The sequence below is a fragment of the Mustela nigripes genome, chromosome 3 (genome assembly GCF_022355385.1).
Source record: "Mustela nigripes isolate SB6536 chromosome 3, MUSNIG.SB6536, whole genome shotgun sequence".
NCBI lineage: Eukaryota > Metazoa > Chordata > Mammalia > Carnivora > Mustelidae > Mustela > Mustela nigripes.
Genome location: NC_081559.1, coordinates 150,656,113 through 150,671,977, shown reverse-complemented (window position 1 = coordinate 150,671,977; position 15,865 = coordinate 150,656,113). Strand labels below are relative to the sequence as shown.

General features: G+C 35.1%; 1 protein-coding gene across 2 annotated transcripts in view; it reads left to right on the top strand.

Annotated features, from left to right (window-relative positions):
• The window catches only part of MMP16 (matrix metallopeptidase 16), a 289,876-nt gene that overhangs the window by 208,033 nt on the left and 65,978 nt on the right, over positions 1 to 15,865 (top strand). For both annotated transcript variants that reach the window (XM_059394824.1, XM_059394823.1), the window contains exon 6: positions 1,935 to 2,146. In XM_059394824.1, the coding sequence (XP_059250807.1) occupies positions 1,935 to 2,146 (212 nt within the window). The remainder of the gene's footprint in view (positions 1 to 1,934; positions 2,147 to 15,865) is intronic.

The following is a 15,865-nucleotide window of genomic DNA, read 5'->3' as shown; positions in this document are numbered from 1 at the left end:
AATTCCTGCGGTGTTTTCTTCTTTGAGATGGATGCTCTAAGTATATGCGAGAGAGAAATACCAAAATAAGAAAAAAATAGTCTGGCCTATTGGCAGAAGTCTTATATCAATCAAGTTTTGTTGGCAATGGTCCAAATATCTTAATATACAGATTTTAGTAAATCTATACACTGACAGATTTTTCTTATTGAATTTAATTGAAACCTGCAATTACAGCAAAGATCTGGTAAAATTTAATATTTACAATTCAGGTTAAAAATGTAATAAATGAATATAAACAATAAAAACAGTGAGAAATTTAAGATTTTCTTAAAAGATACTGAGATTGGGATAAAAACTGACAGATTTACCCTCAGTTTATGATACTTATAGTTAAATAGTTAGTAGATCAATCTCTTTGGAGGTTGCAGAGAATACTCTTGTGTAATGGCTATAATAAAATGACCTCAAAAGCATGTAATTATTGACTCGGTGAAAGTTAACAAACATGGGAGTGGAACTTAACAAATGGCAAAGTTTACTTACACATAATTCAAAATAAACTTCTAATATACTAAGATCATTTTTATTTATGGGGTTCAGTCAGTGAATACAAATGAAGACAAAAGGGAGAAAGACTATTCTACATATTTACTAATTTACTATAATCCTAACTTCCTCAAAAGAACCATTGACCTTTATAAAGACATTCATTTCACACATAATTGTTAAGAACTTGACATTTGTAATTTACATATAGAGTATGCTTTACTAAACTAATGAAATGATGCTTCCATTTTACAATACAAAAGCAGATGTGTGTTATCTGTATGTTAATATCCAGTATCCAGAAGGTGTCATTTGCATTTTTAAATAGCATAGTTTAAGTTCACTAATTTGTTTTGCATTCATTAGTTTTTCAATTTCAATATCTCAGTGGTAACCGATCTCTCAGGGTTAAAATAGGATTTGGAGAAAAAAAAATCAACTTTTGTGCTTCTCTTTATTTGGGGGATACGGAGAAAAGGGAAATGTCTCAGAGTCCAAACTAAGTAGCTCATGTGTCGAACGCACTAGCCTATAGGCTAATTTGTACCATCAGGAATTCCTCCTACGTGGTTAACTGAGGTTAGGAAGGCTCTTTCTCATGACCTCATGAATTAGTAGTCTAGACTGAAGGTCTGCAAAAGAATATTCTTTCCATATCTAAATATTAAGTGTGAACAGCTTTCTATTTCTTTTTAAAAACTCAAATCCCTTGAGGAATGATGCTTTACATCTGTACCAAATTATATGTGTAAACTTTGGCTTAATTTAAAGACCTCTTTTTAGAAATACTTATTCACATTAATATTTTACTAGTGGCATTTTAATCAATAGGTATTTTAGATTCAGTATTCAAATGAAATAATCATCTAGCAATTTGTCAAAACATGTCATTAAAAGAAAATAATGAAAGCCAGGAAAAGGTTATAAATACAGTTGGAGACACAGGGTAGAATAAACTTTGATCCATTAATGTTTATCTTTTAAAACTATTTGCATAGAATCATTGTCTGTGAAAATCTAGGATTAACTTTGGTGGAGCTTACATGCATGGTTCCAGTATTCATCTTCATTTATGTATTATTTATACACCACCTACTTCCAAAAAAGATTTGAAAGCAGCTTTTCCAATAAGGACTCTTGCAAAGCTATAAAAAATGTCATTAAAAATTAACAAAGAAAGTTCAGTGACTTGGATTCAGAACTTAGCATGATAAGGACTTTCTAAGATTTGGCAGTGGTTTGTCGGTGCGATGGTTTGTTTTTTCAGAAAACATACAAGCTTAAAGACTTCTTAGCTCACTTAGTCTGTGCCCTCTCCTCATGAGTGAGTGATTGTCTTCGGCAGCAGACTGCCCAGCACTGTTCTAGTATTAAGTGAACCAAGTGCTTTCCTCATATTTTCAAAGGTCCACCTGACAAGATTCCTCCACCAACAAGACCTCTACCGACAGTGCCCCCACACCGCTCCGTTCCTCCCGCGGACCCACGCAAGAATGACAGGCCCAAACCTCCTCGGCCTCCCACTGGCAGACCTTCCTATCCTGGAGCCAAACCCAACATCTGCGATGGGAACTTTAACACTCTAGCTATTCTTCGCCGGGAGATGTTTGTTTTCAAGGTAGGAGGCTGTGATTTTTTTTTTTTTTTTTTTTTTTTTTTAACGTGTAGATCAAGTGTCTATGGTGTCGCTTTAGAAAACAAGTTCTCATTCATTCTCGCACCACCTTCCCAGACCTCTCACAGTTAGAAGTTTCAAAAAAGCATCTTAAAAAATAAACGCACAAATGGGCTTAAATGTCTAGCAGAAGATTGCTGTAACATTCTATTTGAGGAATGCATTTATGTCAGCAGAAGCTAAAATGCCTAGAAATGTGAGGGTAAGAAAATGCTGCATGTTACGAACAGATAAAAAAGCATAATTGAAATCATGAATAGGAACTAATAGGGATGATTTACTTGGGAGCTTAGCCACTTCCAGGCGCGCTAACACTGTTCTATCTTTGATTTGCTCATCTTTATGAGATCCCTATGATTCCACTTGACAGTTAGAGCATTGTTTTTTAGAAGTAGTAGTGATCATTTTGTTTGGGGTCTAGTGGTAGAAATTTGAGTTAATATGAAACCATCATTTTGATTTTGCAAGTATATGTTATTGTTTTCTTCAGTCAGGCATTTATATACCTGATTTATATTATTTTTTAAAAAGGTCACAAGTAAAACAAGTATTACATTTTGCTAAGTGTGCCTTTTAATGCCATTAGGTTCTCAGACAACACAAACAAGCAGGGTATTCAAGTAAGTTACATAATGAACTTACAAAGTAAGTTTAATGTAATGTTGAAAAGTGAATATGGTGTAATAGTGAAAGATATTTTCTCCCTCAATACTGTAAACTGATCCGAAAAACTGGTGAAAAAAAATATAAGTTTTATGTTGGCATTAGCATATTAAAATAACCACATTTTACCAATACCATCCATTTAAAAAGAAAATAACGTACTCTCTTTTTGGGTAGATGTGAATCAATAAATAATGAAATATTGTCCTACTTATACAGAATTTCCTATTTACCAGAGGCTATACTTGAAAAATATAGATTTCATATAATTTTTAATAGACAAAGTACTCTATTTCCTTTATTGGAAAACAAGATTGGGATTTGATATAATATGCACAAGAGCATCATACTTTCCAGGAAAAATCGATGCTTTTGTTCAAACACATGAATACATTTTTGAATTCTATAAATGCTCTGCAATGCTTAATTAGATATCTCCCATTCAATTTAAGTAGATAAATAAATTCAGAGTCAAGGAGTAAAAATAAAATCTCTCTCTCTCTCTCTTTATATATAGCTACTCATTGTGGCTCAGCCCACAGCAAATAGTTGAAATGAAAACAAAATGCAGTCATTTGTTTATTCTACAAGACACCAAATGACATTTGAAGGATTTTGTTTTCTCCATTTTGGCCAAATTCCAACATCCTGGCTTTATACCCTGATATCATAGTCATAGCAACAAAGTGATAAACTTATCTGAGAATGTGATGTTAAATGGACTCTGGGTATATCCTTTCCATCCTTCCTATCTGTCTAACTAGATGGCCAATCTCAGGAAAGACTGGTATCCTCAAGTGTAATAATCATTTTCACCAGCTTTTCTGCTCTGTACACTGGGAGTGTTCTGGATTGACAAAATGACGTCTTGTGATCACTGGTTCCTGGAATCAGGAATGGATAAAAAGCACATAGACCAGCTCTCACGTAGAATATAGTAGCCACTATTATTAATATCAAAACAGGTATATGAAAAATATGAGTAAGGTCTGTTTCTCTAACCTCTAATGTTACCTTGGATTCCTTAATCAAAACTCTATAGGACAGAGTTCCTAAACTCTAACTGAATTCAGTTTTTTTCCACTGGTCCTTGCCATCTTTCTAATAATAATTACTGTTGAGAATATCTTCTGATAGGCATCGCATTCTTTTTAATCTCCACTTACTTGATGGATTTTTGTATCACATTACTTGATAATTTTCATACTCATCTCCTCTTTTGTATAATGCCACGGGTAGTTTACTAGGCACCGGGGATGTATAAACAGAAGGTAGCACCTCTGTCTTTACGAAGCTCATATTCCAGGAGTGAAGACAAACATGAACTTAGGTACTTTCAAGATGTAGTAGTAAAAGGTACAACATGGACATGAAGAGAAAGTACTGAAGTCCAGTTGAATAGTTCAAGAAACCTTGACTGAGAAAAAGCTTATGCTGTATTATTAGAGAAAAATTTCTTAAGCATATTAAAGAAATTAGTATTTGATATACTAAAAAGTTGGTGTATTGAGGGAGAGATGATAGACATACTAACTGTAGCGCAAAATGACAAATGATATAGATTGGAAATAAACAAGAAAGTATGATTGAATGATACCTGCTTTTAATTAATAGCTACTAAGGACTGGGTAACTAATGTGTCCTTGAATGTACATAGGGACTTTACATCCATAATCTCTAAACCTGATAATAACTCTACAAGATGCACAGAATTCTCTATTTCACAAATGAAAAAACTGAGAATTAGAAAAGTTAAGTTGTCTGAGTTACAAGGTTTGTAAGTAGTAGTAGTCACTAGGTGAACGCAGGTCTATTTGATTCTAAAATCTGTGTTTTTTCCCACTAAGCTTTGCTACCTGAAACAGTAGGGGAAAGTTCATGAAAGGTGGTAGGCTTTAAATTATATTTGAAAATAGTAAATATGCAAGAAATATTTATTGGGCTCCTACTGTGAGATGCTGTTTTAGGCACTGGCCATGTGGTAGTAAACAAAACAGCTAGACCCTGGCCTCTTGGAGCTTACATTCTAGCTTTCGAAGTGCCTCACACAGAGGTTCCCCATGGGTCACTGAACCATGTGGGAAAGCATCCACAAATTCTGTTTTCCTTTACTAATAACTGCTGGCCCCCTAAGTTATCCCTTTCTACCTAAATAGACTAGACTAACTTTACCTCAAATTAATGCCATTTCCCTGTACCTATTCTACTTGCCTAAAGTTGTTCTCTGCCAGTCTCTCTGGTGCATGCCTGCCTTTGAAGTTTTCTTTTAATATACTCATCATTAGTTTCATAGTTTGCTCCTTATCAACTATTCCTTCAAGTATATTTTAAGATCACCCACTCTTTGATCTCACTTTTACTCATGCAACTTGATTCTCTACTTTTCTTCAGTACAGATTCTCCTCACAAATTAAAAACCTCTTCCTCTCCTCAACCCTTACCCAAGCAACACTCATTTCACTTTGGTTTTAATATTTGGGGCTTCCTTGCAAGCCTCTGCTTATCTAAAGCTCCCCTCCTCAATGTCTTCCACATGTCCCCCCCTCTCCAACTATTCTTCAACCCCAAATCTCTTTCTAGCGATTTTTTATATTTATTCTCTACATTCAATTAGCATGTTTTAAATTTCTATCTTCTCTATTTCTCATGGTAGTGCACTCCTTAACTAGACTATAAACTTATTCAAAGCAGGGATTGGTTCACATGGGCTTCATAATGCTCAAGCTAATGAATAAGGATCTCAGTATAAGAATTAGCTAATGAAAACACAGCTACTATTGTGTTTATATAACAGTAATCAACCAATATGTCATTACTGAAAATATTATATTCTGGTAGTTTGTTATTCCTTTCCCAAAGATTTCCAGGAGTATGATTTACTTAAAATCTGTGTGTATGTTTTTATTTAAATTCTGAAGATCTAGATATAAGTAAAAGGTAACATCATCAGATAATTTTAGGAGCCTTTCTTTAGAATGTTAGTCGTAGCATAATTCCTTTTGGGAGCAAGTGTCCTCTTAAGAAATTCGATTTACAATGAGCTTGGCAGACACTCATTTATTTGAAGTGAGTTCACCTGGATATGTTTCTAAATGGAAATATAGTAAGCAGTACATATATGTAATATAACACATATTTTAATTTTATATATATGTATACATATGTGTGTGTGTGTGTGTGTGTGTGTGTATATATATATATATATATATATATATATATTTCTGTCCTATCCTATAGATAAAATCCTAGCTATATTCACATGAGAAAGTTAAGCCTTCCATGCAGCTTCATAATCTTTGGGGAACGTAAACCATGTAAAGTGAGGAAATGAAAATTAAAACAAAATACCAAGGAACAGAAAAATAAAATAGTGATACAACAGAAGTTTTGTCCTTCCTCTACAGAGGTGATTTCTTAAGAGTGTTCCCTACAGAGCTTATACTGTGTGTATCACAGGAGCTGCTGTTGTGACTAATCTGACAACAGGAAGAGCTGATCGTTCAAATGAAGACTCAAAGTTCTCTTGGACTATAAGATAAAAGCATTGACTGTTTAGCTATTTTAAAATAGATAGGTGTAAAATAGGTGTAAAAGAAAGCAGTATTAGCCAAACTTGTATAGGGTGTGTTTCAGCACACAATATTTTGTGATATGGGAAAGAATGCAGTAGTAACTATTCTTCCTGAAATTGAAGCTAGGAAGATAAACTGTACGCACACCTGGAGTTCTTTTAGCATCTGCAGACACGTGCATGAGCGCGCACACACACACACACACACAGGTTTCATTTGGCAGCTGACCAGTTCTATTAAGGGGAACACAGGCCAGTGCTTTATAGTAAAGCTAGAAATGACAGTGTTAAGAGGCAGAGCTTTCATGGAACAGCATTCGCGGAAGTACAGTCAAGTGTCTTCCCAATTAGAGAAGAGCAAGGCTTAAGGCTCTTAAGGAAAGCATTTCATTGTTTACTAAGAAACACACACACACACAACAAAAGAAAGCAAACCAACACAGAAAGCACTTGGTCCTTTTGTTTCCTAAGTTCTTGTCCATTCATGTTTATTCATCACAAAACTATGTATTCTTAAACATGACCATCTTCACTTATGACTAACTACTGAAAAATCATAGTTCCTTTTATTTCCATAGAAACAGATCTGTCCAGATTCTGCCCTTATTAATACTAGCTTAACTTACATTGAAAGTACAATGTCTCATTAACCAAGCCTAGTAAGTACAGGGTATGACCCAATTTCATCTGCAAGATGGTGGTTTTGTTTCATAAAAGAAGATATTTTATGAGAGACAGAGAGAGAGAATGAGATTCAGGGCGTGGGGAAATGAGGAGACATTGCACAAAGAGTAAAACTTTCAGTTATAAGTCCTGGAGACCTAATATCCAGCATGGTCATTGTAGCTAAAAAATGCATCACTTACCTGAAATTTGCTGGAGTAGATCTCAGTTGTTCTCACCATAAAAAAAAAGAAAACTAGGTAACTATGTAAGGCATGGTAGGTCTATTAGTTTGATTGTGGTAATCATCTCACAATGTACACTTATAACTTATATAACAGTGTATACTTATAACAAATTGTCAAGTTGGATACCTTAAATACACACCATTTTATTTGTCAATAGACAAATAAAAAGCTGGGGCAAAAAGCTAAGGTTCTTTCAGTTGCCCACAAGGCTCCGTAATCCCTGCATTTTGCTTGACCTCTCTGGTCTCACCCCCTCTTTTCTTTGTCTGCTCATTCTTACTCACTCAGTGCCAGGCACCCTTGTCTTCCTGCTGTATTTGAACTTGCCAGGCACTCCTGGCTTTGTGGGTCTTTCCCTGTCAAATACCAAATATTCGTGTACCTTCCAGATTTCTGTGGTGGTTTGTAAAGCAGCAGCAGGCTATCTCCAATCTCTATTCCTGTGCAGTCTCCTGTTACATAGGTCTGCATGGGGCTAGATACATGAAAGGAAACAACAATATTTGTAGAATTTCAGAAGAGTTTATCGTGGTTTATATAAACTTGGTGCCATTTTTGTTGGAAAAATTCTCTCCAAGCTCTTAACCTAATGATGTCATTCATTCTTGTTTCATACGTTTATGTCCTTGTTTCCATCAGCATGGGATAATGCTCACTTTTAGACATTAGAGATAGACTTGGAGTCAGATCCCATTTGTCATAGGCTCCAGACAAGGACTGGAACTACTCCTGTATTTACTGGTGGATTGTGCCATGCCATGAATGTAGCAGACAATAAATATTCTTAAAAATATCTCTGAGCTTATTTTCCTTATCTATATAATGGCTAACAAATTCCATCATAGGTATATAGTAAGCTCCGGAAATGGTAGCTTTTTTTGTCCCAAGACAGACTTGGCATTCGGAACTACTCATTATATTCATTAACTCACATTCCCATGTTGTTTGAAATTATTTAAAAAAAAATAACTTTTAGTGGCACCTGGCTGGCTCAGTGGGTTAAGCCTCTGCCTTCGGCTCTGGTCGTGATTTCGGGGTCCTGGGATCAAGCCCCGCGTCGGGCTCTCTGCTCAGCGGGGAATCTGCTTCCTCCTCTCTCTCTGCCTGCCTCTCTGCCTCCTTGTGATTTCTGTCTGGCAAATAAATAAATTAAATCTTTTAAAAATAATAATAATAATAACTTTTAGGTGAGTAAAGATCACAGAAAATGGCTGTAATTTATATTTTTAAGGGAAAGGAATGGAATGGTTTGTGATTATTGTTGTTCCTATCACCTTTTTCAATGAAATAATTTAAAATATTCTGTTGTCACAGGGGGGTGCATGGGTGGCTAGTCAGTTAAGCATCTGACTGTTGGTTTCTGCTCTGGTCATGATCTCATAGGTTCTGGGATCAAGCTGGTCTGGGTCATGCTCTGTGCTCAGCGGGGAGAGTGTTTGAAGATCTTCTCCCTCTGTGCATCCCCCTATTCATGCACTCTTGTTCTTTCTCTCTCTCAAATAATTTAATCTTAAAAATATATATATTTGGTTGTCAGAGAATCCAAAAAATATTTTAAAAAGAAATACTTAAAGAAATTACACAACAGAGGGTAATCTAAAATTACTCTGAGTCATAGTTTGATTCTGTACTGCCAGAAAGTATTAACTGATATTAATAGTATATTGTAATTGGGGCTAGATTCACATTAGACCAAAGGGAACAATCGCCAAGACACTGAAAGCAGAGTATTAATTAAATTTCCTTGTAGTACAAAATCACAGACCTTCAAATATTTTAGGTAAGTAAACATTTTAGGAAACAACTGGAATTATGTGTAATATTGAATTTTAATGTCAATATTAATTAATTTTCAAAATATTTGTATTCTCTATGGCTTAAGATTTACTTCTTGAAATATTTAAATTCTTTACTGATATTTCCTGACTGTTGGGGCAAGTGTCTAAGTTTTCAGAAGAATGGATTCACAGTCATCTATGTTTCCAAGCTTCTCACTAGTCACCTTATTTTTAGGTAACTTCAAACATTTTAAGCATATATTTTGGATACTTGTTTTGGATTTAGTAAATCTATTTTTATTAATAATATGAAATAGAACATTTAATATATGCTTACAAATAGACCCATAAATACAGAGAACAAATGCGTGTTTGACAGAGAGGAGGGGGTACAGGAATGGGCAAAATAAGTGAAGGGGAGTGGGAGGTACAGATGTCCTATTACAGAATGAATAAGTCACAAGGATGAAAGTACAACATAGGAAATGGAGTCAATGGTATTGTATTAGCATTGTATGGTGACAGATAGTAGCTACATCTGTGGTGAGGACAGCATAAATGCAAATGGTGCAGCCACACTAGAAAACAGCATAGAGGTTCCTCAAAATGTTAAAAATAGAATTATCCTATGATCCAGCAATCGCATTACCAGGTATTTATTTGAAGATACAAAAATACTAATTTGAAGGGATACACAGACCCCAGTGTTCATAGCAGCATTATCAACAATACCCAAATTATAGAAACAGCCCAAGTGGCCATCAACTGACACATGGATAAATAAAATATGGTACAGGGGCGCCTGAGTGCTCAGTGTGTTAAAGCCTCTGCCTTCAGCTCAGGTCATGATCCCAGGGTCCTGAGATCGAGCCCCACATCGGGCTCTCTGCTCAGCAGGGAACCTGCCTCCCCCTCTCTCTCTGCCTGCCTCTCTGCCTGTGTGTGATCTCAGTCTGTCAAATAAATAAATAAAATCTTAAAAAAAAAAAGAGAAAGAAAATATGGTATATATGATATGTGGAATATTACTCAGCCATAAAAAAGAATGAAATCTTTTTGCAACAGTGTGGATGGAGCTAGACAGTACTATGCTAAGCAAAATAAGCCAGTCAGAGAAAGACAAATACCATATGATTTCACTTACATGGAGAATTTAAGAAATAAAACAAATGAACATGAGGGGGAGAAAAGAGAGGAAACCCATGAATAAGACTCTTAACTACAGAGAACAAACTGATGGTTAGCAGAGGGGAAGTGGGTGGGGGATGGGTTAAATAGGTGATGGAAATTAAAAAGGGCACTTATGAAGAGCACCAGGTATTGTATGTAAGTGCTGAATTACTAAATTCTACACATGAAACTAATATTACACTGTATGTTAACTAACTAGAATTTAAATAAAATACTAAAAAAAAAAATCACTATGTTGCACACCTGAAACTAATGTAACATTGTGTGTCAACTATATTTCAATGGAAAAAAGTTAAAAATTACATATATATCTTTGTTTCCAGTGCATATATGGGAGACTAAACTATGTTTTATCATGTACAGTTTGATATAAATTTATAATATGAATAGACAAGTTCCATATAGTCATGCAAAAGTGCTTTCTGAAAGTATATTGTGAGCTAATTTGAAAAACCCTCACTCCAAGCAATACCAATCTTTCTATTCTACAATTATGAGTAATCTAAGTCTTTTCAATATCAAAATAATTTTATTCCATTTTTGTCATAATCTACAGCTTTATACTGAGATTTTTACAAAGAAAGTACTCACATTCACAATTTATTGTTCATAGCACTTTTACTTTAATGCAAGATTAATAAGCGGTTTATTATAAGATTTATACTGTACATACAAAGTATGTATATTTTCCCTTATTTTAAAAGTTTTAAAAATAGCACTTCTCCAATTTTTTTTCTTTTATATTTGGCATTTGTGACTGTGCTACTTTTGACCTCATGTATATCTATATTTTTAAAGATTTTATTTATTTATTTGACAGAGAGAGATCACAAGTAGGCAGAGAGGCAGGCAGAGAGAGAGGAAGGGAAGCAGGCTCCCCACCAAGCAGAGAGCCCAATATGGGGCTCCATCCCAGGACCCTGAGATCACGACTTGAGCTGAAGGCAGAGGCTTTAAACCACTGACCCACACAGGCACCCCGACCTCTTATATTTCTATAAAGCAAAAATGAGACTTTATTTTTTCCATTCCCTTTTTAAACTTTCAGTTAACAATATTGTGATTATCATTGTGCTTTGTGGAGTATGTGAAGTTATTTAAACAGCTCTTTAGCCAGCTCTTCAGAATTTCTTGAAGCATCTGTTTATCTTTTGCATGTGAAAATATATAAAACATGTGGAAATATATAAAATAGAGGCCAAAGCAATCATTATTTGAAAATTATGTGTCAGTCTACCTCAAAAATTCCTCGAAAATCAGTGCTGGTGATGGTGGGGTAGGGGACCATTAGTGGTGCTAAGAAAGATGTCCTGAACCACAGTCAAAAGTGAAATATAGCTTTTCTAATAAGCACTTTGACTATATAATTGAAAAATATATTTCCTGATATAAGAAAATACTCTTAGGATTAAACGTAATTATTGGTACTTGTCCTATTGGCAGTATTCAATACATATTTATTAAATGAATGATATTTTGGGGCACAAGTGTGGCTCAGTCAGTTAAGCATAGGATTCTTGGTCTCAGGTCATGATCTCAGGGTTTTGGGATCGAGCCCCATGGCAGGATCCACACTCAGTGAGTCATCTGCTTGAGATTCTGTCTCTCTCTCTACCCTTCCCCAAAACTCTTTCTCTGTCTCAAATAAAAAATAAATAAATCTTTTTTTATTTTTTTAATGAACAATGTTTTTACTTCTAACTCTATCTTCTCTGCATTTAACTTTGGTGGGGGAGGTTCTTGGCTATTTTGTTCATTTTTCTATGCGTGCTTCTCATGATACTTTAAAGTTTCAGAGCATTATATTATGTTTATTTAAATGACTATTTTAAAGAAGTTATAATTTGTATCAGTAGCAAATGTAGTTTAAACTACAGCATTAGTATATCTTACAGTAAAAAGGAAAGTGTGCATAGTTTCCAGATTAGTAATCCCCTGCATGGTAATTTATCCTGAAATAATAAAGTAAATCTAAAATAAGCAATGATATTCAGGGCACCTGGGTGGCTCAGTGTGTTAAGCCTCTGCCTTCATCTCAGGTCATGATCTCAGGGTCCTGGGATTGAGCCCAGCATCAGGCTCTCTGCTCAGCAGGGAGCTTGCTTCCCCCCCCACCCCACCCCCGCTCTCTCTGTGTCCTATTTGTGATCTCTCTGTCAAATAAAAAAATAAATAAATAAATAATCTTAAAATAAAATATAATAAGCAATGATATTAATCACAGCTTTCTTGCCAGTAGGAGAAAATTTGGCAAGCAACCCAAATTATCTGGTAACATGGTAGTGGTATAGCAAATAGTATATCATCCCAAAGAAATATAATATTTAAAAGGTTAATTAAAAGGAGAATGTATGAAACAATAGAACATGATTATGATGTATACACAAGTGTAAAATAGTAAAATTTAAAATTTTACATAACATGAATTGCATTATTTGAAATATGTATTGACAAAACAGGGAAATTATAGAAAAATTATGTTAGACAAATCTTAGAATGATGGAATTGTGAGTAGGTTTTCAAAATCTGGAGTGTAGTGATATTATATATACATTCCATAGCTCAAAATGTAGTGGCATAAGAGAACTTCAGTAATGGTGAAAGTTGTACCATATTAAGTGACAGTGAAGCCATATCATTTCAAAAAATACAAGTAGGCAAAAGCTATTAAAGTATTCAATGACTTTTACCTTGGACTGTGACAAAAAATGTCCTTGTTCAAAATTGCATTAACAACTTTCAATAATATAATTTAACCTGGCTAGCAAAGATGTCCAATTAGATGAGGATTATTCCTTAATCCTGAGTAGGATTAGCCTCTAGTGAATCAAGCTCACTAAATATTTTCTTTATCTACAGTTTTGCCATTTTGTAGGCACCATGGTGAGAATTTTTTCAGTTCACTATGGAAATAATTTAAAATCATGCAAAGGGACGTGATATTTGACTGTTAATCCAGAGTACTATTAATTTATATACCATGAGGACTGCCATATAGCAATGTTTGTCAGTTTAATAAACACTGATGAACTATAGGCTGTTCAAGGCACTGAGCACAGAGACTGGTACACAATAGCTGTTCAGGTAATTTCAGCAACTGCTCTTATTGTTTTAATAGTTGTTGATGACGTTGTTGTTATTATTACTAGCACTGACAATGTTGTGAAAAGCTCTATGGTTGACTTAAAGAGGAGTCTATGACAACAGTCCTTGCTCTTAAGAAACTAACTACTAGTACTCTTTTAATCATTCTTTTTTATTCTTTAATGAAGTTTTGACTGGCTACCAAAGAAAAGCTAGACATTGGGAATGATGTGATCACCAGGTCATCCTCAGTTCTTTCCTTCAGTGAGATAACAGTCTAACAGAGGAGATATCAGTCACTAAATCACCATAACGCATCACGATGTGCTGTAATAGGCTAAGTAAGGCACAGAGTGCAGTGAGGACACAATGGAAAGCCACATAAACTGCGAAGGACTTCTGGGAGAGAGCATCTAATCTGGATCGGTAAGAGCAATGTAAAGTTAGCCAAGCTCAAGCCCAGCAATGTAAAGTTAGCCAACCCCCAAGAAGGGGTCTGGTGCAGTAGGAAGCTAATCAAGTTTGTTTTAAAAACCAAAGCAAGAAAATTTAAAAACAAGGCTGGAGAGACACAAGTGAGACTCCTTCATAAAGGAGCCTTATATGCCCTGTTGAGAACTCAAGGCTTGGTTCTGCAGGCTAGGTTAACTGGCCAGCAGACTTGACCCAGGAGTGACTAGGTAGGAACAGAACGTAGGGAATAGAGCTAATGAGAACCACTGAGCAAATGCTGGCTCTCGGGAGTGGAGCTGCTTAAAGCAAGACTGAGTCCCATTCCTAAAAGCTGGAATTGAAGACAACTAGCAAAACAGGGATCTGAAGATCAGGACAAAAGAGCAGTTCTAAGAGTGCTGCTCTAGGAATGGGTGGCTGGACAATGAGTAACAGGGGGCCAGGACTGAATCTGAAAGCAAACAAACAAATAAATAAATAAAGCAAGCAAGCAAGCAAGCAAGCTTTCCTTTAAATGTCACAGGGAGCTGAAATTATGAAGGGCTCAGAGAGGGCCAAAGAACAAGATATCCTACCAGGAACTGGGTGGAAAAAGTACCAGGTCTTTCAAGAATATTAAAAATATTGAGACTTCTTTGTAAGAAGGAAGTTACAGTGTTTCCCTTTCTCTGTAAAAATATTCGTTACTGAAACTTCACTCAAGGAGAGGTGCATCATATTCTTAATCTGTCAGGACAGGAAGCATTTTTATGGAGAATTAAAGGTGGTTATTGTGAAAGCACTACTCTTTCGCATCTCACCTGGAACAGTTGCTGAGTCTTTGCATTCACTTGCTGCACTACTTGTGAAGTGCTATGATTTGTAGCAGTAACCGGTGAGAACATTAAAATGCAAACAAAGACCATTTATATACTTGAGCTGAAGCTCAAAGGAACTGGTATAAGAGCTGGCCACTTACACATAAATGTCCTCTTCCATAATCCTAAAGTCCCTTGGAATAGAGACTAGCATTTCCAAGTTAATGTCAGAATTAGAAATGCTGAAGCTTCTGGTTTATTCCTAAAACTTTGTCCTGTAATACTGTAATTGAGTTAAAATATCTTTATCATGCGTATCAACCTAGTTTCTCTGTTGAGGAGGATAAAAAATAAATTTTGTGATGAGAATTCTGAACACTATTGAAAAAATATTACAGTTTACTAAATGTACATGTAATAAGGATAATTCCTCTACTTCCCTCTTGGGTATTTTTGGGAGTTTTTTCTTTCCTTGCAAAAAATATATGATATGGGAAATAGTTTATGTAGGAAAATATGGGAAGTAGTAACTGACACATAGTCATATTTAATTAATTTAGTTGAAAATCTGTATGGAGTCTCTGTTGTGTTTAAGAAAATATACTAGGTTAAAGTAAAAATGGAAAACCCAGGCTTTGGAGACTTGTATGACCAGGATTCCACAATTAAGCCCGAGTTTCTTCTCTAAGATTAGAATCTTGTGACTGCCCAAGTGCTACTTGCTTAAAGCGCTTACTACTCATTGTGGGAAACAGACATTAATCACCGAATCAGAAGACAAGTAAAATTATACCTGTAGTAACTTCAAAGAAAAGAAAGTATATGGTGCAGTAAACACATATAAATATTTGTTTTGTTTTAGTTTTTAAAACCTGATCAATAATATCAGTGAAGGCTTTTCTGAGGAAGAGGTACTTGAAAGAACAATGAGCTATCCCCTATTTCATGTAAGATAAACTATATATTCTGTAGAAAAGAAATTCAGACTAAAAGTTAGAGGCATGGGTTCTGGTGCCAGAATATTGTTAACATGAAGAGCATTTCCTTTTTGGACTATATATTTCAGAGATATCAAATAAGGCAGTAATAGCTAGATAATCCATTTCACAATGAGATAAGATATGTGAAATGTGTTTGAATGTTTAAAAGAGCTGCACTAATGAACGATGTTGCCACGATTGGCACAAATTTTAGAATTTTTTTTTAAGGTATAA